Raw genomic sequence first — 27,809 nt, 5'->3', positions numbered from 1 at the left:
ACAGGAAGTGACCTTATACCCTCCTGGCTCCTCTCCTCTCTGCTATACTGCTCATCCACTTCATTTCCATTCTTGCTGCATCCTTCTCATCCTCCCATTCTTTCTACATATCATTCAATCTGAGTATTTCATCTCTGCTACCTCTCCTCTAACCTGTTCAGTTCATTTGCCTACATTGCCCTTTCCCTTTCTCTCCTCTCCTCTTTGGCATCCATGGCTGTCCAATATGGGCTCTTGGTGTCTGCAGGAGCTAATGCCCCACTTGGTGGAGAGAGCATACAGTGAAATGAGGGGATTTGCGAGGCTGTCCATTGTTCCAAGTATTCATGTGGTATAATGGGACATTTTCGTCAGGCTGGAGAGGGGAGTGAGAGCACAGCTCAGGGAGGAGAAAGCCCTGGCTTGACATGGAGCTGCTGCTTATAGTTAACAGTAACGACCACACAAAGAGAGTCTGGGGGCCAATAAAGAGCAGAAAACACAGTTCAGAAGAAGTGGAGCCAAGAGCAAATACAGTGTGAGGTATAGTGTAGTGTAAAAGGATGAAAGTGATGTTTTGTCTGCTGTTTTGTTGATTTCTGATGAAATGATTCATCACATATTCCATAAGTTGACAACCATTTTGATAATCAATTATTCGTTAAGCAAATTTTCAATCAAAAACACTAACATTCCCTGATTTCGGCTTCAAAAATGGGAGGATTTGCTGCTTTTCTCTGTTTCGCATCACTGTAAACTGAATATATGTGGCTTTGGACAGTTAGTTGGACAAAATAAGCAATATAAAGAGGATGCTGTGAGCTCTGTGAAATTGTGATGGGGGATTCTATTTTCCCCATCTTTGAAACTAAATGATTAAAATTAATTGTAAAAATAGTTGACAGATCAGTCAATAATGAAAATAATCCTTAGTGTTGACACACAGATGAGAGGTTTGTTTCCATGGTGTTAAAATTTAACAACACATTGGACCTATTTATGATGATATTATGTTTGCTACTGATTAAATATTCATTAAAAGGGAAGGTTATGAGAGTGTACACCGACATGTGTGGCTTTATGTTATGTGTTGTTTTATGTACTGATGTTGATTTTGTTTATATTAATTATGATACAGATTATGTGTACATAACAAATTGTATAATGTGTATTGAACAGATGCAATCTGAGAGTAGCCAGTTTTGAATTGTTAACGCTGAGGTAAAAGTCTTTTCCACTAACACACACCGTAGTTACAACTGTCCATATGCTCAGTGAGACTCAAGCATGCACGGTGTTTAAAGGTTATAACCGTGTGCAAATGCATGTTGACATTTCTGCTCAAATCAATACAGACACACTCACACATGTCGCTGAAGAGAGAAACAGACAGAAAGAGAGAGAGAGAGCGAGAGCGAGATGCCATGCTGCAGTACTGCTCTGGAGCATCCAAACTGTCCTGAACATCACAAAGCTCGACCCGCTTGCTCTACTGCTTCCCAGAGCCACAGCACCCAATGGCCGCAGCATCAGGAAGCAATTCTCCGTCAATTTTCACAACTTAGAGGCACACTTCAACTCATGAAGCCATGATCAAAATGTAAATATAGGAAGTCACACGCACAAATATGCATGAATGTAGTGCCTGAGCAGACAAACAAATGGCTGATCAAAGTGGAAGACATGCACAATAAGAAAAGTTGCATGCACTGTTGATGGTGGGGAGAGATGGGGTGATGCTGGGGAGAGGATGCAGGTGGAGGCTGAGTGTTGTACTCACAGCTCAGAATAGAGGATGTGCAGGTTGCCCAAATTGTCTGTGTAGTTGGCCGGGCTGAGCCAGGGCAGGACCAGCAGCAACAGAGCCTTCATGGTCAACGCTCGGCTCTTTAACCTCTCTTTTCCCCTCTTTCTCTCCTCTCGGCACTGATGGTCTCTCCTCTTCTACCCCCCCCTCCTCCCCCTCCTCCCCCTCCACCTCCAATTCTCCGAACCTGGCCGTGCTGACCCCCCTCCTCGCCTGCCTTCCTTCTCCAGAGGCACTCTCAGATCAGAATTAGTCCTTCACCTCCTACCTTTTCACCCTCTTTCTTGCCTTCCCCTGCCCTCCCCCCCCCACCTCTACCTCTGTCTGTGTGAGTTTCTTCTTCTGCTTCAGGCTGGCTGCCTGGTCATCTCAGCTGCAGAGGCAAACCGGCCAGTTGCCAGATGTTGAAGACGGAGAGCGGAGGAGGAGGAAGCAGCAGAAGCAGTTGCAGAGAAGTCCCGTTATGGCACAGGAGGAAGAGGAGAAAGTGCAAGAAGAAGAGGAAGGAGCCCCATGCAAAGGTGGCACATTTGGAATACAATTTGAGATGTGCTGCCCCTTAATCTGCTCTGGGCATTGGCGAGTTGTAAGAGGATTTGCGCTCGTATACGTGTGTGTGCATGTCTGTTTCCCTCGGTGTGTGCGTGTGTGGGTGCGCGTGTGTGTATGTCAGAGAGAACAGTGCAGGCTGTGACTTATACTGCAGCAGAAACCACTGAGGGGGGAGATGGAGCAGACCAAACAAAGACATGGGGGGGAGGGGGTACCTGGTGCTGCTCTGATTGGCTCTGCCCTCTTAACACACGTACACACACGCACAGCTTCAGACACACACATGCACACACATACACACGAGCAACCTCTGCATTCACCTCCCACTGCCTGCACATACGTTGGCCCGTGAAGGGGAGGATTGGGGGGGGGTATGTTGCCTCCAAATCCTCACCCCTCCTCTCCAACGATGGACTGCTCCCCTGTGCTGCAGATTGGTCTGATCGCTCAAAAGAATCTGCCTACATGTGTTGGAAAAAAGAAAAAAAAAAAAAAGATAGAGCATGACCACAACACACCGGCAAATCAATATTCTCTGCAGGGATGGAAGCTTGTTATTCTGAGTGACATGAGAGGGAAAGATGGGTAAAAAATAAAAAAAAAACAAGATTTGGAAGAAGTCTCTACTGAACCACTGCCCAAATGCACATTTTATTCACTACTCAATCAGTCATTCATTTACACATTCATTCAATTTCATAACATACAAAAATAAAGTGAAAGATAAAGGGAGAAAGGTTAAACCCTTTCTCTCATCACTACCTGTTTCGATTGGTTGTGGGAACCTGGGAAGTGACTGGGGGAGAGGTGTGTTTTGATGGACTGTGTTCGGTGTTGGTGGCTGTTGGTAACTGGCATAGACTTGAAGGTGTGATTTGATTCTGAATACAGAAGCAAAATACATTAATGGTGCTAATTACAATGAGTTTGTTTGAGGTGTGTTCAAGATTTTTTTTTTCATCATTTTCTGTCTCTTTAATCTATCTTCGCACTGCCAACCCTCTGTCTTTTTCTGTAGTAAACACAAAGCAGGAAGGAGAGATGGTGGATAAACTCCTTTGAATATGAACCACTGCAGTACCTCTAATCTATTTTCATTCCATCCTGTCAAATGTCACCCTTGATCCCTTTTCCAGTATTTATTTTAGCCAATTTTATTTATACCCACGTCTCAAATTTATCTCAGCATCGTACAACGTTCTCCTTTTCGTGACCTTTATTTCCATCTTTTCACTTGCTTTCTTCTTTTCCTTTCTTTGTTTTCCATCTTCTTACCTTTTTTCCCCAACTGTTATCCGATTTTCATTGCGCTGAGCCGTCTACTACCCTTGAGAAAGACACTTAACTGGTGTAAATACCCTGACTGAATGAATATTTCATGGATGGAGGTAGTGTGGTTACAGGCTGAATTTCTCTGTGTGTGCGTCTTTGTGTGTTAATGCTTGCATGCGTGCATACTGAGGCGTAAGTTGTCCTGCAGTATTTGAACAGTGCGCACAGCAACAAGACCACAGGGCACGCAGGAAATGGAAATGTAATTGGATTGTGACAGGATGCAGTTTGTGAACAGAAAACCAGTCTGCCCCACTGGGGTCGTTTCATACTCTAGCACATTAACTCGCAATCAAAAAAACAACCATCATAACATACACACATATACACATACTCTCACCCCATTTGTCACAACTGATGTATGGAACACTGGCAGGAGGATCCAAATGCAGACAGGTAGGCAGGTAGGTGCAGGTAAGGCAAACAGGCAGGCAGGCACATAACAGATAAGGTGGCAAAAACTGGAGTCCCAGGCATGAACAGCACGAAGGACATACTATGATCTGCCAGTCTGCAGGTGGAAGAGGCGGGTTAAAATATACTGGCTGGATAATTGGGAAACTGGAAACACGTGTGCGAATGGGCGGGGAAGGTCATGTGACTGGGACAGGAGGGAAAGTCTGAGGGCTGAGGAATGACTGTTGAGGGGCCTGAGGGAGTGATACTGTGGCTGATGGGGACAGAGGGGCAGACTGGTACACATTAATGAGACCGGGGCTGGGATCATGACACCAATGATCCTTTTCATTTCCCACTGACAGCAGCCAGTCGCTCATACTGATGCGAGTTCAAAGTAGTATGTAAACAAGTCCTCCAACCTAAATCACCACATAGGTCATTTGTCCCTAAATTGAATAGGATCCACCAGCAGCAGGCGTATTGGACCTTCACATGGTTAAGGTTGTGGAACTGTCATGGTTTGGTTAGGTTTAGGAAAAGATCACGATTTAGTTAAAATTAAGTACTTCCTCAAAGTCAGAGGACCTTTGTCGTCATAGTTAGAACGGTCAAAGAAGTAAAGAAGTAAAAGAAAGAACACTTACTATCGGTTCCACATGGGAAACAAACAGCGACCTCCTGTGTGACAGTCCTGTGTTTTGTCGGCCCATCTGTCCACCCCAACCTCCCCCCAACGCAGACTTTGTCACTCTGTACACTCAGTTGGCAGTTTATTAGGTCCACCTAGCTAAAAAGCTAATTCAGTCTCATACAGTAGTCCTGCAATAAATCCTCCTTCAATCAAGGTTATAATGTTGAGATTTTATTGAAACTGTAGTAGGGAGCTGTTAATTCAACCTTATGATTGTTTTGGAGGCTGCAGTTTGCTGTGCTGTTGAATTGTATTGAGTTATCACGACAGGTGTTTCTATTACTTTGGCCTGCCCATTTATATCAATGAGGGTAGGTTAAATAACAGAAACACGACCACCTGTAGTAACAGGTAGTGTCTAGTATACTAGTATGTAGTATAGAATGATAGATACAGTAGTATAGAAAAACAGGTTAGCATAACCACACTGTTTTTGGTCATAATGTGGTCTCAACTCTTTCTTTCTCTCTCTCTCTGCCTGCATCTCTCATACAAACATACACACAAGCAGCAGGGTCACACACAAAAGTAACTGGCGCCAGTTAAATAACAGAATATAATTATAGTAACTGTTAGGAACGCTCTTTTTTCTTCTTTTCCAAATATTCACACAAGCTTTGAAGAGTTCCTCAGTGGGCTTTAAAAGTGTACTTGAAAACAGTACATTTTCAAAAAAACAAGAAGAATAAAAAAGACACACCATCATGATCAAAGCAGAACATCAGTAAAACGTACACATGGAGTTCTGAGTAAATTAACTTGACTAAAACAAAAAGTGTAAGACTTAGAGGCATTCCAAGCGGAGAAAACCTGTTTTAAGGATCAACAGCAATACATGCACATGTAGCTACATGTAACTGCGTGGTAAAAAAAAGAATACCTGAGTGTTTTGGGAGGCACCTTCTGGCTAAATTCTGTGCAAGCCCTTACAGGACAAAGTAACAAAGCCGACAAGAAATACCACCGATCAGATAGTTTAGATTTTGTTCTTGATTGCAGCTGAGGTGTCCAGAATAACAATTTCTCCACCCAGAGGCCAATAAAGGTCAAGAGTGTTTGGATGAGTATGAAATCAGCTCAGACCAGATGGTTGGCTGTCTCAGTCATTAAAACTTCTGACCCAATGCCAGATTCTGGGTTATAGCCAGACATCATGGGCACAAAGCTACATCTGCAGAAAGATACTATATGGCAGGGAAGAGTGGTGTCACATACAAATATCTTAAAACTTCTATGTATGTTGGGCACAGATGAGATGTGGTAGTTTGTTTTCAAGGCCTTATTGCCATGTTAACCATTTTGCGTTACCATCGTCTTGAGACAGGAAATCCTACTTGGAACAACAGGCACATCCCTGTAGTGTCCTACCGTTGTGTACCTGAAGGCCAACATACACATGTTTAAGATCAAACAAGATATTATTTCACAGACTCTTCAATAAAAAGCATTTCAGAAATACATGCATCTCGATAATGTGGATATCAGCTCACATTTTGAATTCAGCGACTTTAACATACAAGATACTTTACCAACAGATGGGTGACAAATTGAAGGAAAAAAAAGAATAAATAAGGGGAGAAACATGCTTCCACACACAACATGGGTGGTCACAAAATGGTTCGATATGCTAGTCACCCAACAAGTCTGCCAAATTAAACGACAACATACATAATTTGTAACTATCCTCCAGAGTGACACATACACTATAACTCTTTTTTAATCTGATGCCCTTATTGGTAGGACAACCTAATTTTTCAGAGCCTTCCAAAACCATTACAAATACCTGTTGCAAAAATAATACAGTTTTCTGATCTGACTCCACTATGGTTAAGGTTGGTTAGGTTTAGGCACAAAAATGACATGGTTAGGCTTAGGGAAATATCATACTTTGGGTCAAAATTACTCCTCTGTTACAACAAGACCTTTTTGGTCATGGTTTAAATAATAAACACTCAATAATTTATTTAATTTTAGGGATGATCATGGTTATGGTTACAGGAAACCAATGTTGACTGTTGTAGATAATGGTCTCCTATGTCAAACTGAAACCGAAAAACTGATATTTGGTTATCCCATCCGACCTTTCCACTACCATCATCGAGACGCCAAATGAGGAAATCGTTTGGTGGAATAGTGTTCTATCTTTCTAGTAGAGTTCAACTGGCAGTTTAACTTGTATGATTTGTAGAGTCTATTGCAATGTGCATTAGAGTAGTTCTGGTGGCTTGTGGTGGCTGGATCCAACACCTTAGTATAACGTACATTTATTTATATACTATAGGCTTTTCCCTTAGTTTTTCTCCAATCTAAAAACTCTACAAATAGTAGGCAAACAACAATATCCAGCATTCTTAAATAAAAACTGCTTAACCAAATATGCATTTACTTCACTGTATAAACAGCCACAATCACTAGACCGTGATAAAATAAGTGAACAGAATAGGAATGTTGAAATGGGTGCTACACTGAAAGCTCCTTGCACGCAATGTGTAGAGCTGGCTCTGTGGCCGTGACCTCTCACCTCCACAGATAACACCTCCTAACTATGGCAGAGCAGCTGAATCCTTCTGAGAGTCGTCCTCGGAGCGCGACACCTCATTATAAAATTCACACTACATGAAGGAGAAGACTGGGAAACTATGGAGCAATGCAGACAAAAATACAGAGGTCAAAGAGAGGGTGTAAAAGGAGAAGAACCAGAAAAAATTGGTGTGGTGGGATGGGTCAGAAAGGAACTTTTTAAGTTTAAGGAGTTTTATGCAGCTTGAGTTTTTATAAAGTGCAGATGAATAGGAAACACTCTGTTGCCTGTGTGTGATGTGTGGCGAGATGCACTAATTATCCCAGCGGCCTGTGGGCGAGGGGAGTGTTAATGAGCATTAATGAAAACAGACCTGGACTAAGAGGGACCAAAGTTCTGTCTTTTAATGATATCTAAACATAGGAGCTGGGCCTAGTTTAGATGAAAGCCTGGTTGAAAGAAGAAGTCTCCCCTTTGGGACAGGAGGCAGAAGAGGGCAGGAAACTAAGAGTGTGTGTTTAAGCTGAAGAAGTCTTTCATATGAGAGATGACATGTCCTCAAGAACCTCAAGGAATTCCAGTTGCTTTCGTATGGCATTTAGACATAAGAGTGTTTACTGCAGGTCACTTTAGATTTTGCCAGATAGCAGGGGTAAATAGAAGAGAAAGGAAAATGTAAAGAAAAGTTGCTATAAAATACACAGGTAGGCTCTATAATTGTTTCGAGATACAAACTGCTTTTATGATGGGAGTGTTGGGATAAACTAAACTGTGCTTCTACCATCTTACCTGCTCTTGATGTGGTCTTCCAGTTCACCACGTGGCAGTATTTCAGTGCAATGGTCAGTGAAGGGGCAAGCTACAATCAGCTTGTCCAGCAGCTTGTGCACCAGCAGGCTGGGCTTCCTGCAGCTCTGCAGCATGAGGGGCGTGCGGCACACGGGGCAGAAGTCGCTCTCCAGCAGGAAGCTGGTGAGACACTCCTGGCAGTAGGTATGTCCACAGGGCGTGTCCAGGGGCCTGATGAGTGGCTGCAGGCAGATGTGACAGACGAGGTCGTCGTCCACCTCGTCTTTGTAGAGGTACTCGTGGTTCTCCTCCAGCTGGTGACTCTGGCCACAAGCCTGACAAAGGTCAGGAGGCGGAGACAACAGTCCATAGTCCAAGGGGGAAAGAGGCGGCGCCGATGCTTCGGCCATCGCCATGGCACCTTCAGGCTGTATACTCTCCTCCTGGACACTCATTTGGACTCAGGATGTCTTTTAGGATCCAGTGAGGAGGTCATTGGCAGCATCTATGGGCAATTACTTGAGGAAAAGAAATACAGTATAAGAAAGGCAGTGGTGGAAGAAGTACTCTGATTATTTAAGTAAAGGTCCCAACACAACACAGTGAAAATACTCCATTGCAAGTAAAAGTCCGGCATCCAGAATCCTACTGAAGCAGGAGTAATGAAGTATTACAATCAGCAAATGTATCAGAGGTAAAAAACCTCCCCTCTGACTGACATATTATTATATATGACATTATTAAATTGTTAATACTGATGAATCAATGTGTAAGAAGCATTTTACTGTTGTAGCTGCTTAAGGTGAGGTCGTTTTAACTACTTATATACTGTAGGTGTAGTAAGTTTAGTCCAGTGGTTCCTAACCTACGGATCAGGCCCCTCCAAAGAGTCACTGGATAAATCGGAGGGGTCTTATGATGATTAATGGGATAGGAAAGGAGAGAAAATAAATTTTTGATACACAAATTTCTATTTTGTTTTTTTGGCTTTTCTTTAATCTTTGCTTTTTTGTGAAATAATGGACAATTTACCCTCTTTGGTCTTTGAGCTGATATTTAAACGAAAACATCTGAGGTGGTTAGAGGGAAAATGTTAACAATCATAGACATGTGAGACGTGACAAGATACTGGTTTTTGTAAGGGGTCACAGACCACAAAGGTTTGGAGCCAGTGATTTAATATTTAACAGTTTGTTGAAGAAATCTGAATCTAAAAACTAACCAGTAACTAAGGCTGTCAGATAAATGTAGTGGAGTAAAAGGGGCAATATTGCTAGTGGGAATGTAGCGGAGAAGAAGTATAAAGTAGAATCAAATGGAAATACTCAAATAAAGTCCAAGTACCTCAAAAGTGTACCTCAGTATAGAACTTGAGTAAATCCACCATTAAGGAAAAGGAGACAGCAGACATAGTTATCATTTGAGGTAAAATATATTCATAAGCGTTTTTTTGTTTCCATCAGAGCAGAGCAGGAACACTTGGACCTTTTCGTTCTCTTTCACACACACATGTACAACAGCAGCGCATGACGTGTGCAGGACTCCTCCAAACTTTAATTTTCTCAAAGAATTTTTTTGGTTGGTTTTGTTTTGCTTTGTCTCGTTTTTTTGTTTTTTTTTTCTCTTCTGGCACCGAAAAGCGATATCGAACAACTGAGATTTCTTCTGTGGATGCAAAAGAATCAATACCACTCATCTCAGCAGCAAGTGTAGAGACAGATAGACACAGATAAGTCTCCAGCCGTCACTCACTGTAATGCATGATAAACACGTGTCACTCTTAATCCACTCTGGGATGTGACATGATTTCAAACATGCCAAGTCTTTTTTTCTTTTTCTTTTTTTTCTCCGCTACACAGGTTTACTTTGTGCTCGACACTGTGAGCGTGCCAGTGTACACGTCATATCCAAAACAGGCAGGCTCCTCGAGCACATGGACACGAACAGATGGGCTCAGTCAGACACACGTCACCTTGGCAACAGCCGTTTTGCTGGCTCTCCACTAGCTTTGTTTCTGGACCCACTATTGGGTCTTGGCTGCTGAATGAGACTCTATATCTTGTTAAGGAGTCTACAAAATACAAATTTATTTGAAGCACTAGTTCTATTTTAATTGGACACATTCCTGTGCTCTAAATAAAATCATAGCAAACAACTGACTTTGATGTGCATCCCAATACGCTAATGCTATAAATATGGCCCTGTGCATGTACAAGTATATACAAATCCGGAGAGTAACCACCAAGTTGTCAAAACAAACAGGCTCTCTTCATTTCTTTGTACAGACGCAGTGTGAAGATGGCGCGCAGTGTGCTGTGACAGCCATAAAAGCTCAGTGTCTTTGGTGTGTCCGGGAGGGGAAGGCTAATAAGAAGAGGCTGAGCAGTCTTAACAAAGATGAACTTTCCCACTGACAGCTTGCAGTAACATGGCTGATTCATCACACACTGTGACACCTGCTGCGTCTGAGGTCTGGTCTGATCTATGGAGCAGAGCACTTTCATCACTGCACAGGAAAAGATGTGTAGAGAGACAGAAAGGGAGGAAAGGAAGGAAGAGCAAATACCTGCCAGCAGGAGCTGAAAATTAAAAAAAAAACTAAAAAAAAAAACGAAGTAATTTAGAGTTAAGAACATGAAAAACTCTTTAACTTAATAGGATAACATAATCTCCGATAAGTTTGTTTATGCTTTCTCCTGAGAAACTTTGGTGGTAAAATATATCTTCACGCTCACAATAAAATAAAAGGATCGGAATGCACTCCTATTTAGTCTGAAACAAAATGGATGACATCTTCAGCACCCAGATACTTACAGCCTGACTGGAACCTATTAACCATGATAGTCTGTGCTTGGAATGAAGATCACACAAAATGCAGAAACCTGCATGCCGAGACATGCAGTTGAAAACACACACACACACACACACACACACACACACACACACACACACACACACACACACACACACACACACACACACACACACACACACTTACACACATGCCTCTACGCATACTCATACAGAAGGGGAGAGGACAGAGGACACACCCCTGTCTGAGGAGCATCGGCTCTCCCTGGCTCTATTTCAGTGTTGATCACAGAGTGAAAGAAAAAACTGTAAATACAACACCACGTTAAAGTGCATCCTTTGTCTTTGAACCAAAGTCTTGTCAGACCTCCGCCCAATGGGCTGTCCCTCGTGCTTTTCAATTATTGAGAGCAGGGAGAGTTGTTTCTTTAAGATAACCTATACCTTCTTCCTGTGCACATTTTATGTAAACAAGGCTGTTGATTCACTCTGGGGTTAGTCTCCTGTGATCTGAGATAACTGGACAAGTTAATAATGATACAAGGCTGCGCCGAGTCAGCGCCTTTTCCTAACGATTGAGTGTGAAAAATAACCCAGTGACAAGGTAACTGTGTCTGCATCAGCACTCTCACTGTCCGCACTGAGCTGGCATGTTGCTATGTACATACTGTATCCACTCCTTATTTTCTGCTGGAGAAATCAAATTATATCTGTATCCATCAAACAAACACACCCTCAGAGCAAAAGGCACAGTCAGCCAAATCAGACAAAGTAGAGTGTGTGTATGCGCGTAGCATGGGGAATGAAATGTAACTAGTTTGTTAATCATTGTAGATTTTATGTGCTGCGAAGTACTGACATGTCTGTAAAGTCACAGACAGAGACAACCTGGTCATTGTAGTAGTAGTAGCAGATGCGGTCTCACAAGATTTTATCATTCAAGACCACAAACTGCTCTGTGATTCACATCAAAAAAGGAAACTCATTCAAAGGCTGACACACAATCACAGGGCCCACACTCACCCACACAATTACAGCACAAAGTGGCAACAAAAACTAGCTCATGAACATATCAGGTCATCATCAGATCATTAAAAAAGAATCTTAAAATAGTCCCGGCCAGATCAGCACCACTGTCCCAAGCAGCTTAGATAAACATGGATCCTGTAGACAAATTAACATGATGTAGCCTGGAGTTATGAGCACAAAGGGTGTGTTTCAAATCTAAAAAACACAGAACCCAACATAGTCTGGTGTGTTCAAACATGCCCCGAAACACTGACAATTCCAGTAAGTCGTCTTTTTCTCTCTTTGTGCAGACATCTGCTTCGTAACCATGCGCAACAACAACAACAAAAACTAAACTAAACTAAACTAAACAAAGAACCCCCAAAAAACAGAAACGTCAAGAAGCATTTCTATGTAACAGGACAAGTGAATGAGTGAAACTTCTTTATGTTCCTAATTAGGACATAAATGACATATCTTAGGGGTGCTAGATAATACACACCCTGTCAAGAATCTCATCATGAGTCATTTACTCATACCTGTACATGTAGGAATCTTCCTACTTGATAAAGGTAATGGAGGTCACGTAATAAAACAAAATGGAATCATCAGTTTTATTTTACTTTATTCTTTTAGAAATCGAGGTCTCAGGCTTAAGCCACACTCATTAAGAGCTGGACACAGAAAACGTTACATAAGATAACATAACTTAAAATCTAGCACATCTCGTTCCATTTAGAATGAACATATGGGATGCGGAGCAACAGAGTAATGTAATTCCTGTCCTCTCAGTAACCTCTACATAAAGCTCTTCTCTATGTGTGTGTGTGCGTTTGTTTGTGTATGCCAGTCCCTCTTTGAGTTCATAGCCATCTCCACGGTGAGTCTGAGCCAGACCTGACACCTCAGTCTGGGAGAACAGCTGCAGGCAGATGTGAAGCTCTGTGAAGTGTCTCTAATATCAGAATGGCTGACTGGATCAGCACAGACTGTACTGAACACCAACACACATAGGCAACAGAAAATCTACACATACAACATAACTATTGTTATCATCTGTCACATGCGAAGTGACAGTGAAAACACATTCACACATGGATTCAATGGAAATGAATTCCATGCAAGAGGCACCAGAACCAGTTTTATGACTGCACATAAAGTCAGAGTTGAACTGTTGAAACATTTAAGACAAATAACAATCACATTTCTACTAACAAATTTAACTCGGGATGGGAAAGTATACTTACATGGCTTCATGAGTGATGTCCGCTTTCAACAGTGCAATTCACCTGGACAGGTAAAACTGTGCAGAGGGTGTAACGTTAAACCATTCAGAGCGGGGGTGAAGGGGAAGGAAAGGAGAGTTAAATGACTCAGTAAAGAGGACTTTGTCCCAGTCACGCAGTCTGCCGATTGGCTGCCGGTCTTCAAGTTGAGAAATTTTATCTGGCTGCCGGTCTTTTGGGAATTCCTCAAGCCAACTCCTGATTGTTGTCCTGTGTGAGCTCAGAACCAGCTCACCTCTAACAGGCCAAGGTGATCAGGAAGTGGCAGAGCAGAGGGGCGGGGCCAGAGAAAAGGTAAACAAGAGAACTGCCCATACCTGCTCTGGGAGTTTGGGCGGAGTGGACATAGGAAACGACATTTTTTTTTCAAAAGTGCACTAGTAACACTAGCAAACAAAAGCGTCTTTTGTAATGAAATAATTAAATGTCTTGTAAAAGGGCACTGACTTCTTGAGGTACAAGTTCTGTCAGCACCCCCTTCTGTAACACAATAAAAATTTAATAACGCACAAAAAATTTGATATACTTACATGACTGATTTCCTGCAGACCGTTTGTGTAAACACAAGCATTGTGCTCTGTTCTTTAAACAGGATGCCCATAATCTGAGTAAATGACAACATGTCTCAGGCTTAGATAATTCAACCATTTACAGCAGCAATTTTAAACCTGTGTACAATACAGATGCTATTATATTTGTTGCTTGTATAGGGCGTCCTTTTTTGTTGTTGTTTTTGATTCTCTTTGACAATAGCTGCTTTTGCGTGTGACTCCGGCTTTGTGCAAAAAACGGTCGTTATCCTCGTTTTCAGATGTGGTTTTCCTCTCGGTTTTTCCAGCCTCATACGGCTCTTAAAACCCTGAGACTGCTAGCCACAGGTGATGCAGACATACACTACTGCAGACACAAAATGAGTCACTCCGAAAGCAGAGCTGAGTTATTACTAACCACATACTGTATATAGACAAGTCTCAAAGTACTTGCAACTATGTTCCCACTTTGCTAGTCACATGCATATGATCATACACTTGTTTCTGTGGTTGCTTTTATGTCATCATCATTGATGTGTGCTGTGTCGTGGCAGAATACGGTATATACAGATGATACATGCGTTACTCTGCCACACAATATCAATGCCTCAGCTGCTCCTATACAGTAAGGAAAATTAGCCCAACAATTTAAGCGATGGGAACCCTCCTTTATCAACAATCCTCAGTGAAAATACAGAAAAAGGGAATGAAGCCCGCCAAATATGTGTTAACTGCTTGTTAAGAGCAGGATGTGAGATGTTTATAGCAGGTTTATTCAGTAGGAATGGCAATGTCAGTCTCTCATTATGGTGCAGGGGAGAGTTGAAGCTGGGGCTCTGCTGAATTGACCCGTTCACCAACACAGTCGGCAGTTGGAGCTCAGTCAAATCGGAACAGAGGCACGATACACATGTTTTTACATTCAGTGCGACCTACACTACCCGAGGTTGTCCAGTGCAAAACACATTTGCATACATTCACTTAGAAATCATAGCGAAAACGATGCTCCTTGTAAACTCCAGAACTTCCCTGATAATCATTCAATTTTTAAGTTTAATCCAGTGATAGTTGTCTGTACATCCGTGGGTACATCAACTGCTAATAGCTAATTTGGCAAAGTTCGTATTGTGCCAAATTCTAAACAAATATAAGCTAAAGGGCGTATTGTAATAACTGTTGTGATCCCCTGACTTTTCATCTAGTGCCATCATCAGATCAAAATTTCAGCTGTAATTTTAGTGCTAATTGGCAAATGTTAGCATTCTAACACACTAAACTAAGATGGTAAACATAGTAAACATTATACCTGCTTAGCATCAGGATGCTTAACATGATCTCAGTGACAATGTTAGCAACCTGACGTTAGCATCTAGCTCAAAGCACCATTGTGCCTCGGTACAGTCTCACTATTTAAAAGGTGAGGAAGCCTCTGAAGTAAGAAGGGTATTTGAGGGTATTTGTTTAATTTGCTTGTGATTTTAAATGACATTCGTCATTCATAACAGATGCAGCCTTGAGTTAGTACTTGTTTAAAACAGGTTTATTTTCAAGTGGATTTTATTTCAGTTTCAGTTCATGTATTACCCACAACACACGTGCAGCAAATGTGTTGTTGACACCAACAGAAACTCTTGATTCTCGACTTGATGTGGTTTTCTTGGATCTGGAATAAAAGTAAAAGGTATTTGTCTTCACACTCATTGAACAATCATGTATTCTTGAGTAGAGTAGTTCCTAGTGACCTTTACAGCTGTCATATCACTCCCACTTCCTTTCCACATGACCACTCTTCTCTTCTCTTCTCTTCTCTTCTCTTCTCTTCTCCAATGAACAGCACAATACGGCAGGATATGCTAACTGGTAAGAAATGTCCATGAAATGCTTCTGTTGCTAAATTATATGGTGTGTATTGCAAAGATTTTGATTTTCTTGAACTCTTAAGTTCTCTTTGAAGTGCTGAGTTGAACCTGCATCCTGTTTCATTTCTGCTGAGTCCTCAGCCTCCTGCTGCTGGAGTTTATCTAAACACTGTGGTGCAGGTGAAACCAATCTCCCCCCGTCACTCTAGGACACTTTCTTTCCTTACTCCTATTTCTCTTTCTCTCAGACACACACACATATACAATACACGTTTTCCTACTCCCTCTATCTCTCCTTAACTTTGCTGCGCTTCACATTCCTCTGACACACTTTCCTCTGAGTCCTAAGCAATGATTTGAATTCAGATGGCAGATGAGAATGTAAAAGAACCAGCTGATACAAAGACAGGGAATACATCCTTTTAACTCGCTTTTTCAAATACCCTTCATCAGTTTCTTTTTCTATCCATTCTCATGTGGCAGTGAAAGGTCGGTTGTCCTTCTTCCTTCCACACAGCATCCATATTTCATAGTACCAATGCAAATGGTCTTCGTAGCATGAATATTGAAGAGGGAAAACAGCAGAGGGAAGGTCATCAAATAGAGGGAACTGTGGCGGCTCCACTGTCACCACGGAGATGGCCTCCTTGTTGTCCTTCTAATGCGATCATTCCACACAGACACGCCGTCTGTGTTGGGTGCAGGTGTGAATCTGTGGAGAGCCATGTGTCTGTGTCTAGAGCGTGCATTTGGGGGTCAATCCAGGAGAAAAGCATTACACGCTTAGCTTTCCTCCTTTGCCTATTCCAAAAGAGCAGTAGTTTTTAACTCAACATGCCCTCACCACTATATAAAATAGAACACTACCTTGAGACCTTGCAGCAATCAATAATCATATTGAACTATGGTACAGTATAAATGTAGCCACTAAAGTTAGTAATTATGCACTGGATGTTTGTTGTTGTAATTATTTGTGATTAGGAATTATTCTGAATGTACAGCACTTAACAAGAAAAAGTTGCAGGTGTCGAGTGAATCCAGTATTAAAGGGAAATTCTAACATCTCTCAAGCAAGGTGTTATTTGCCCTTTCTTTTCTATGTTAGTCATGAGAAGAATTTACTCATCGCTTCTGTTGTAGAGATTCTGGAAAATTCAAACTTTGGCAAAAACAACTGTATTCAGAGCAAAGACTACGAGCTTTTCCAAAAAAAATACAGATTTACTGTAACAGAAAACATCTCAATGGAAAGCAGTTCTTGGTAAACTTGCAGGCTGACTTACCTGCTGTTTTCCTCCATGCTGCTTTGCTTATTTTAGTGTGAGGGTGGGGCTAACTTTCCGTTTAGCTTGCATGCATGCTGGAGAAGCTGTAGCAGATGAGATACGATGGTTTATGTCTGCAACTTTCAGAAGAGCACACATAGAATGACAAGGTCCAGAATGGGCAGTTTTTAGCGACGCTAGCAACATTGAACCAGGAATGGCAAAATCTGTCAGGTGGCCAGTCCACTACTTTGGGCCAAACTGAAATATCTAAACAACTATTGGATGGATTGCCGTGAAATTTTGTACGAACATTCACGGTTTTTCTCTGCTGATCCCCTGATATTTCCTTTGTGAGATTTGTGGTTTAGAGCAAACTGTTTTGCGTACTACTGCATAATAGCATTTAATCAGGGCAAATTTGTCCAGTGCTTTGATTTATGATATTCCCGTCAGACTCAACTGTACTTTGTGTTTAGTGCTAATTACACTAGCATTTCGTCAAAGGAACACTGGGCCTAAATACACCATCACAGAGCTGCTAACATGTCAACGCTCGCATGCTAGTGAGGAGATCGCTCATTAGCAACGTGAGTAAAATACTGCATAGCCGGCAGGTGAATTTCACCCTCATTTTCAATACATTTTCAACTTGCGACCCCTCCCTTTTTTCGCGTCGCTGCTCAGTCCCATATCACTGGGAATCCCAGAATGCACATTGCAATTCACTTGTGTCCCACAGAGAACGAATGGGGGCGAACTCTGCGTCATGGCACATGTGGGTTTTTACAGTAGGCCTTCTTATAGACTGACAGTATATAATAAGGATAAACTCTTTATGTAGGGCAATTTGCTATATAGCTGCAATGCCTTTTGCTAGGACAGCTGCAGGGATCTTTCTGTGTTTTCTTTTGGTCTGTCTCAAAGACAAGGGTTAAAGGATGATTTCTACTAAATTTACTTTGGAGGCTGATGCTGCTTGCCCTGATGGATAGCTTTCTTGCCAGAGTCAGGGTTTCTCAAGTCTTTACAGAAAAAGTCGTGAGTAAAGTGTTATTCACTAATATTCACTTGATCAAAAATATTAGATCAACACCCATGTCAACAAAAACTAGAATTTCCCTTCAATTTGATACATTAGACCAGACCTCTACAGTGACTGACTGCACAGGCTGAAGTTGATCCATTATTAATCATTTTGTTGAGTTCACTTGCTTTTTATATGTGACAACATATGGCTATTTTTAGATTTAGTTCGGTGGAGAGGTTTACTTCAGCTGAGTTGGCACAATAGGAAAACAGAAGTAAGGCTTTTAGACTGGGTCCCTGTATCATATTCTGTGTAATTATTCAACAGCCTGAATGAAAAACACTCTACATTTCACCCTCTCTGGACTCTAGGCAAATGACACACATTCTTACATGACTGAAAAAAGAAAGTCCTCCTTCCCGCAATCCCATTTTGGAAGTTTATCCTTAGACCAATTTTTGAACCTGCTTTTTCTTCTTTCTGTTGTAACTCCCCTAATTTTATATTTATTCTTAGAAAAAAAGTAGGGCTGTTGTGTTTTTTTTCCAATAAATACATTTCTCTGAGTCAAACGCTTTCAAGTTCTCCTGGTAATCTTCAGCTACCTAATTCAAGGTGGCATCTGAAATACACAAGTGCCCCTGTCTCATGTTGTTTCGCTCGCCCTTCACTCACAATAGTAATAGAATGTGGCTTTCCACCGTTCACAGAGCCAGACATACGAGTGCATGCACTTCACTTTCACATATATACACAAAAACATCACATGTACAACAAGAGCTCATCCACTAGTCTCCGCCTTGGCACGACTGGCACACTGCCATCCACCTGAATCCCACCCTCCTCTGACACACTTCAGTCTGGAGCCAAACACTGGGACAAGACATCAGAAAGGAGTATTTTCATCAAAGGGTTGCACTTCCCTTTTATCACTGCTGGTGTCTATGCACATAAAAGGCATGGTGATAAAGTAGGGCAGTCGATTTTAACTTTCCCAGCTCTGACAAAATAATATGTGGAAATAATGAAGTATTCAATAAGTCATTAGTCTAGTGTCAAAACAGGCTCCTTGTTTGATACAGGGAAAAGTGCCTTATTCAAGTGTGTCAGCGCAAAACATGCATGTGGTCATGTGCAGATCTGACGGCTGCTCTCTAAGCTGTAATCACTGGTGTGAATGTCATCATTCAAAGTGCAGGGGATGGATATTGTTATTTGTTATGCTATTTGTCAAATGTCACAGTGACACCAAGCCAGATTGTAACAAAAGAGGGAGACATTTGTATACGTGGGACAAGAGGGACAGGCGCTGAGCAGAATACAGAATCAGAAGCCGGGATGAGACAAATGAAAGAGGGCAAGAGTGAGGCTAAGACAGAGAGAGAGAGAGAGAGAGAGATATGAAGTGAGTGGTGTGTCTGGCTCAGTTTTTAGCGTCGAATCGGTGGTCTGAGTCTCGGGTGGGAATCAGAGCATTGCTGTTCCAGCAGGTGACACAGCTAACGCCAGCCGGCAAATGAAGATAAATTCACTTAATCTCTCTGCTGTCAAAACTACACCTTAGCATTGAGGCACACACTCACACGCAGACACTTAAATGCCCTCACACACACAATAACCATCAATCTAATACAGGCTTAACTGCTTAAATGTTTATATTTCACATTCATTTCAATATTTGTGTCTGTGAGTGAATAGAATTTTGTTTGCGAGTCCATATAAAGGCCTGGAAGTGTTTGTTTTAGTGTGTGTGTGTAGCAAAGGAAAACTAGAGCAGGGCCACAGATGCTTGACAGCAGGACAGTCTCATTATCCTGGTCTAGTGTGAGTGGCTACTAACGACCCCTGCCAACCCCGTATGTCACTCAGAAGTGGCCTTTGGTAACAGCAGATTAGCCTGATTGGCTGCAGGTACTGAAACAGCAGAGGGCTGATTAAAATGTCATATAGTGTGAGAGATACCATAGAGAATACATGCTATTAAACAGAAATGGTTTGGATTTTATCTCCAGGCACAGACGACTGAATGATGTATGTGGGTGAACATGCATTATACAAGACTTCTTCAGATCTTTTTAACAGCTGCAGGTAAACTGCAAAGATCAGTCACTCCATTTGTGGAATCGTCCATATCGCAGTCTCTGACAAGCACCCGATGTCCCAGCAGGACCTCCTTGCCTCGGAAGAGCTGGGAAAACACACTCAGTCCACCGAGAATAGATGGCAAGATGAAGCGCGTCCACACCCTAATTTTCTGTCAAACTTTACGCATGGATCTGTGTGGGGACCGCTTCCCTGCATTACCTTAATGTCTTCTCCTATCAGGAAGAGCCCCACCCGAAAAACGTCACTTCATCCCCTCCAATTCCCATTCTGCCCATCTTTCATAATGTTAGTAATGGTTGTGTAATAGTCAGGTTAGGTTGCAGCACACAATAAAAAGAGGCCTGTTAGGGTCCGTGTTGGTCTTGTTCCAATCATTTTGTTGTATTTTGGAGTGATTAAATTGGGCTTATGATGCAACAGTCCAGATGACCAGGACTTACAAGATTGTGAGCAGACACTCATTGCTGCCGTAATCCTCTCATCCTTTTATTAGACAGTCACTCTTCTCCGCTGCCATGCAACCCTGCATCAACATGCATGAAAACAACTCGCAGTCAGTGATGATTCAAAATGATCCAGAAAAACCTATAAGAGAAGATCCGAGGCTGAGGGCCTGTTTCTGTTTAGCGTGTCTAAAAACAAACATCATTTTGGGGGGGACTTTTGAGCGCTGAATGAATAAAGCTTTATAAATATTCACAAATCTCTCCTCCGCTCGCCCTACCCTACTGTGATCACTTAGCTGCATGTCCAATAAGCCTTAGATCTTCGCACATGTTAACTTCTAAAGGAACTTTAAAAACGTATCGTTTTTTTATGTTTATTTGTTGAGAAAAAATATTCATGCATTCAGAAAGAGACACGAAACCTTGCCGGAAACATGCAGCACTAAATCCAATTAATCAAAAATCATAATTATGAGATCAGTGTAATTGTTCTGCCTGGGTGCTCTGACATCCATTTGTGATGGTCATTATTTGTGTCTGTCTGTTGCCAAGGAAATAGGTTTCAAATTTGATGCTTCCTGGCAAAGTCTACGTGGTTGTTGTAAACACACTGCTACCTGGTGCAGATCTGTTTTCTACCTCTGTCGTTTGACTGATATTTTTGCATGGCTGTGAAGCCTTGTGTCCCTTGCTACTGCTGCAGTATTTCTGTGTTGCATTGATCTTCACTGTACACTGCTTGTCTCTTCGTGTTGCTATAGTGGATTCTGATGTGCTGTTCTGGCCGTTGTACGTACTGCTCCAGTCACGGCAGCTGCTCTGCTCTTGAGCTGGCCACCGGTGGGGTAACTCTGTCTTTGATGTGAAGCATCTTGATAGCTCCCATTCAGCCTCGGGGCTTAGCTTTACAGCTTCACTTTGACCTGGACAACAGCCATTTCAAAGAAATAATGCAGAGATAATGATATCATACTTGTGTGTAAGGCTGCTTGTACAAAGTAGTGTATATGATGTATCTGTATTAATAATGATTTTAATATGCTTATGTTAAATGTTTTCTTTGACAAAATCATATACAGTAACTAAGGCAGGAGCTAACATACTATTACACTGCAGATATCTGTTATGACAGTATGTAACAACAGTCTTATATTTGCAATGATGGAATATGTTTTCTGATCCTTTATATCAAGAAACAGTTCGACATTGTGGGAAATACACTTATTTTGCTTGATACTGCCTTCATCTCTGTCTGGTAAATATAAGGCTACAGTCAGCAGGCAATTAGCTTAGCCTAGCATGAAGGCTGAAAGCAAGGGGACAGCTAGCCTGGCTCTGTCCAAATGTAACCAAATCCACCTAACAGCACCTCTAATGCTCACTAATTAACACTGAGATGGTATGGTTTTACAGGGGGTTATGGGCAGGACTATTTCTTTGGAATTCTCCACTTGTGATGAAGAGTTCAGTATTAGCATTATCATTTGGCTCTTTAGCTGCTAAGTTTCTCCACTATGTTCATCAGCTAGTTGTTAACTCTGTCTGTGCACTGTTTGGTGCTGAGCAGGTAGCACACAATTGGTTTTTAGAACCTGTTTTTTTTTTTTTAACACTATGAGAGTGGTGAGAGTGAATCTAAACGGTAAAGTTGCGGGGCTGGAGAACAGCGTCAATTTTCTCATCTAGGTCTTAGAAAGAAAACAAATAAACATATTTCCTAAAATGTCAAACTAATCCTTTAAGCACAATACTTTTATAAATGTTACATTAGACTAATGAATGTTGCCTTGGAGGCTTCAAACAACATTTGGCCCCTCTGAGGATGATCTATAAACTATATTACTTAATGTTTAACCCCGCTTTCATGTGAAAATCTTGCCCTTTTTTCTTCAATGTGCAGTGTGATGTCTCTGTCTTCTTTGTCTTCTTTTTGTTCTATTCAGTACAGTTTGTGCAGTGTGCCCAGTATCTGCAAGACACACTGGATATGGTTTTCATAACCTAAGGGTGACATAAGATATGCAAGCAGTACTTCCTAAGCTTCTGAGAAAAGCTTAACAGAAACAGGGTCAGAGTCAGATAAAGAATAACAGTATTTGAATCTGAGGTTATTATGATGTGGGAGAGACTGAGGAGGAGAGCTGATATGTAAAAAGTAAAAGAGAGCTTTCAGATCACAAAGCAGAGAGAAAGCTGACATTAATAAAGCCAGGCGGAGAGGACAGGAAGAGCAGCGGGAGGCTGAAGGCTTTTAAACCAAGGGACTGGTTCACGGAATAGAGGAAGGAGAAAGGAGATGATCACATGAATGTGAGGAGCCAGTGATTAATGGATTTGTGTAAAATGAGAATGAGGAGAAGGCCAGGAGTGACACTTAAGTCACACTTGTGCCTCTCTTTCTGTCTCCTCTTTCCCCTGTGCTCTTTCAATCCCTCCCCTCCTCATACCTTTCCCCTGGCCCTCTTTCCCTCCCTCTTTTAGACATCCTCTGCGGCTGTCTTGTGACGTTGGGCAGACGTGGAGGTTAGCATCACTGAGAGGATGGAAGGGAAAGGCTCGGGGGGGGCGACATAAATAGAAACTGACCTATCATGAACACACACTTGCAGATACCAAACATAAACGCATGGACAGATGGAATTTAACCAGCACAAACACACACATTTATGTATTTAGCAAAGGTTACATGCTGCATTAACATTATCTGTTTTCTGTGTATTTGTGTAGGAGGATTAAAATAAAATGCCAACTACTGTAAGCTTAACGGAGTATGATGTCCCTGGTGATTCAGGGAACTGATGTCCTCTCCTCAGACGGCTACTCTCTTGTCAGTCTCTCTTCGACAAGTAGAAGTGTAATCAGACATCTCAGGTTTACCCGGCGTGGCTGTACTCTGCTTTATCTGCCAGCAGTCCTGTGCTGCACGGTGACAGAGCAAGGTTGGTACAGAACAAAACCATTTAGCCAAACCACAAGATGAGAGAGGACACATTCACACTCATAAGTAAGAGATTGCGTGTGATGGATAAACGAGGAACAGAACTAGATTTTTCAGCTATTTTGCATTTTTAAAGCCACCCCATGCTGAATTTGAATTTAAAGCGGTCTATTAATCTCAGAGTGGGTGAAAGAGCGAATAACAAAGGGGTCCTTGGACTGGTGGTAATCCCATTTAGTTGGTCCCTAATCCTGTGGTATAGATGGCCTGGGCTGGGTTGACTGTACTAAATGCTAATGACGAAGCATATTGACTGTGGCAGGGGCCTATTTTTAAACTGAAATTGTTACATAATTAAGAGTGGATCGATATGTCAATTGAAGGAGAAAGAAGAACAGTGACATAGCCCACATCTAAACATGTTAACAACCCCAGAGGGACCTATGTGCATGTACTCTCTTTTTATCACCATAAACACGCCACTTTCCCTCTCTCTTTCCCGCATGCACACACATATGCAGACATATATGAAAACAAACATCATCCAGAACACCCTATGTATTAGTATTATGCACTGAGCAGCCAGAAATAAAGGGTAACTTCAATTCGTGCATCTTAATATTCACTGGCTGCTCATTGCAACACAAGAAGGAGCAGTGAAGTGGCTCCAGACCAACAAAATGGAAGCAGTGAGCTGGTGAGGCAGGAAATTAGAGACAGATTGAATTAATTTCAGTCTCTTTTGTCATTTTTATTACAATAATAAAGCATCTGTGTTTAGTAATTATGCACATTATGTAAAATTATTCAAATGAAAGCAACAAGCAGCTCCAGTTTGGGCTTAGTAGAACTCTGTTTCAGGCAATTTGAAAATGAAGTGTTAAGTCAGTCAAACTGTGACAGCAATGATTATTAGTTAGAGTTAGTTGGAGGCACATGGTCTCATTGCTTCGGATTGATCTGAGTTGCTCTGCTGTAAGTAAAGCTTTAGTGAGGTTTTTCGAGTGCACCATGCTTTATGTTTTTGCAGTACCAATGAATTTGAGTTCTGTGAGCCTAATGATGAAGCATGGTTGTCACTTTGACAGGATCCACTTAGCTAAAACGCTGCATGGCATTTGCTGTATTTACAATTAGAGCAAAATTTCACGTTTTGGAGAAATACACTTATTACTGTATCAGTGCAAAGCTGGCGGTTTGCTCAGTTTAGCACAAAGACCGCAAACAGGGAAACAGCTAGCTTGGCCCTGTCCAAACGTAACAAAATCTGCGAGCACTTTGGCTGTAAGCGTTAGCTTGCTTGGCATTGAATCTCCGCTGGTTGCCTGGCAACTCCTCAGAGCCCATCACACACCTGAGTAAAATAGCTGATTGTCGTTTTTACACTTTGGGTTTTGTATGGGTTAAATAAACGGGATACAACATGTTAATTAGTGAGCTCTGGAGGTGCTAGCAGGCAGATTTAGCTACCTTTGGACAGAGCCAGGCTAGCTGTTTCCCCCCTGTTTCCAGTATTTGCAATAAGCTTAGCTAACTGTCTGCTGCAACCTTTTATTTGATGGACATACATGAGAGTGGTATTTATCTTCTCCCCAAGACCCCAAATCTCCCAAAATGTCAAACTACTCCTTTAAGATACAAAAAAAGAACTTTAGACACAAATAAGAGCACATTATGCACACATTTCCACATTCACGCACATGTGCACCAACACACATGCACACACAGCTCATTAATGTGAGCTCTTTGTGCATGTACAGATGTCACAGCTGTATGTCCTTAAAACCTCAGCAAAGACTGAGCTCTCTGGGACACTTTCTAAGTGTGATCTGAAAATGGCAACATTAACAGCAGCTGCATCTGAAATTTAATGGATAGAGCTGGGGTTAGCTTGCGGACAGCATACTGTATGTCTGATGCTGGCTCTACACATTTAATAACTCAAACCAAGTCACATATACATGTTAAATGAGCCAGCTGTTGAATTTTTGATAACAAATGCAGAATATATGCAGAATTCCTTATAAATCTCTCCATAACAGATCTCAGTTTTAGTTTTAAAAAATACAGTTTATGCCTTTTAAAAGCAGCCGTGTCAGTCAGGCAGCTGCCATCGCTCCAAACTGATGGCGTGAGAACAGAGCTGCAGTGTACTGCTGCTGGAGTCATCAAGATGCAACTACAGCCAGCACAGAGTATTTATCCCTAATGAGCCTCTGACTTTGAGGCACATCAATGAGGTGCCTCATTCATAATAAAGAGCCTCAGTCCCGCGGGCAGCAGCTAAATGAACTGGGACCGAATGCAGGCAAACAGTTTAGCCTGCTCCCCCAGCTCCGTGAGTGTTGGCTGTGATAATTAACCATGCAGCTAAAATCCAGAGAGATCTGATCATACTAGTTTAGGAGACACCGGAGATACACACGCAAACATTTGACGCAGGAAAATTAGGATAGGAAATGACAATCTTGTCTGTGTCCCATTATGACAAGCCTATGAGTCAAACCGGTACCAAAGAGTTGCAAATGAACAAAAAAACTTCCCTTCCAGTTATGCCTGTGAGTAAGAAACCACTGATTCCATCTCACCATCAAGCTGAGAATTCAACCCTCAAGACCCAAGAAATAACAATGTAACAGGAGACTTGTGGGAGACAAAATCTGGATTAATTAAACACGGAGCAGTTTCAAAAATTATCTTACACAAAAGACAAGTTATATACAATGCCCTGTGGATCTCAAAATAAATTCAGTGTTATGTTGCACAATCTCTCCAAATCCACTGAGATATGATCAATGGATCAACTCTGCAATTCTAATACCCAGAACAAAGCACACAGGGATTAGCAGTGTTTATCATCATTATCCTAATAGTCCACATCCAAATGAAATGAATTTTAGGAACTCGTTCGTGCTTCCCAGTGTTTGAGCAGGGACGTAAGGCACTGAAGAGGCCATCACAAACACCTCAGAAGCAGCTGTGATGGATGGCATCCGTACAGGTCAGCGCTGCCACTGATTGATCAGCCTCCGAGGCCAGCGATCTGAGTCACAGCCAGTGTGACAGAGATGAGGGGAGGCATACGCGGAAGAGCCAGAGAGGTGCACGACAGAACATTCATCACACAACAGTGATATGGAAATGCAGGGTTTTTAATGCTGTGTTTTTTTACTCTTTCCTTTACTTCTATTCTGGTCTTGTGTTGGTTTGTGCAACATAATGTCAATGTAGTTGTAGCTAGGACACTTTTGAAAATTAGATTTCAATTGCAGGAGACCATTAGAATTAAATTAGGGTCAAATAAGAGATAATTGAATAAATACTTAATACCAAAAAAGCATTTCAGATTACCCTGCTTGTACACAGTTTACACAATGTACAGACCTCTGCTGGCCTTTTTTAATGTATACCTCATTGCAAAGACATTACCTACCTCTATTGTATGTCGACCCATTGCAAAGACATTTTACATGGTCCATGAATGGCCAGAGGAGATTGTACTGCACTGCTGCAGAATAAACTACCACCAAATGTTAATCTGCCAAAGTCACAAAGTTGCAGAAACAGGCACATAATGCTTCTATAACTGTGAGTCCTCAGAGACAGTATCCAAAGTGGTAACATTCAACCAGCAGGGAAAACACAATGTCAGTGGCCTTGGTCTCTGTTGAAACCAGTTTAAATGGAACTGATTTACAGTAACATTATCTTATATCGGATTAATTCACATTCAGTCATACTGTACATAAAGGAAACTTTCTTTAATTAAAAGTTATAATTCTTAAGATTTTATGAAATGAAATCCTGTTTTGATGTGATGTATAGTCATCAATTTTTCAGCAATAGCCATGCAATGTATTTATAATATGTAATTACATCTCAATATATTAGTTTTAATTGTTAATGGCGAAGTCTCTCATTGCTTTCACATGCATGAGGGATACAAAGTCAACAATGCCATGTTATCCAGCATTACTGTTTGTAATTTTCAGCGCTAACTGTTTAATTGTTAACTTTCCTAAAGCTACTGCATCACACTGAAAGTGTTCAACTCACAAAACACAGGGTGGCTTTAATTGTGAGGCGGTCACAGGACACACAATGTATTTGTCACCGTGGTTAGCACTGACAGCAGTCGTTCATCAAAAATGTGTCCACAAAACCAGACAGCATCACTTGACATTAGCGAGGGGCAATTATTTTTCATCGACTTCTTGTTAAAACAGTACATTTATATTGACGGGTCTGTAAACAGATTCACCAGCTGGCCTACTGTTATATTTCTGATAAAGCAACTGATAACGCAACATTTGCTGCCCCCAAGAATTCTTGGACCTATAGTACAAACCACACCGTTACTGTTACCATTAGTAATTACAAGTGTGGCCAAATCAACCAGGACCGAAACCTTAAGGTTTCCAACTTCAAACTGTTAATCACCTGTTGAGATCATGCCTTGA

The 27,809-nt window shown here is 41.6% G+C and overlaps 1 protein-coding gene across 4 annotated transcripts in view; it reads right to left on the bottom strand.

Annotated features, from left to right (window-relative positions):
- lnx1 (ligand of numb-protein X 1) overlaps positions 1-27,809 on the bottom strand; it is a 60,652-nt gene that overhangs the window by 19,494 nt on the left and 13,349 nt on the right. For 2 of the 4 annotated variants that reach the window (XR_005707539.1, XM_040127826.1), the window contains exons 1-2: positions 13,137-13,360; positions 8,071-8,588 (exon numbers count right to left, since the gene is read on the bottom strand). Coding sequence is in view for 3 of the 4 variants with exons in the window: in XM_040127826.1 (XP_039983760.1) it covers positions 8,071-8,525 (455 nt within the window). In the remaining variant the exon portion in view is untranslated. Of the gene's footprint in view, positions 1-4,010; positions 4,160-8,070; positions 8,589-13,136; positions 13,361-27,809 lie in introns of those variants that run through there. The other 2 variants (XM_040127827.1, XM_040127828.1) reach the window with 2 other exon arrangements.

Source organism: Xiphias gladius, chromosome 6 (genome assembly GCF_016859285.1).
Source record: "Xiphias gladius isolate SHS-SW01 ecotype Sanya breed wild chromosome 6, ASM1685928v1, whole genome shotgun sequence".
Lineage (NCBI taxonomy): Eukaryota > Metazoa > Chordata > Actinopteri > Istiophoriformes > Xiphiidae > Xiphias > Xiphias gladius.
This window is presented reverse-complemented; position numbering and strand designations above follow the sequence as displayed.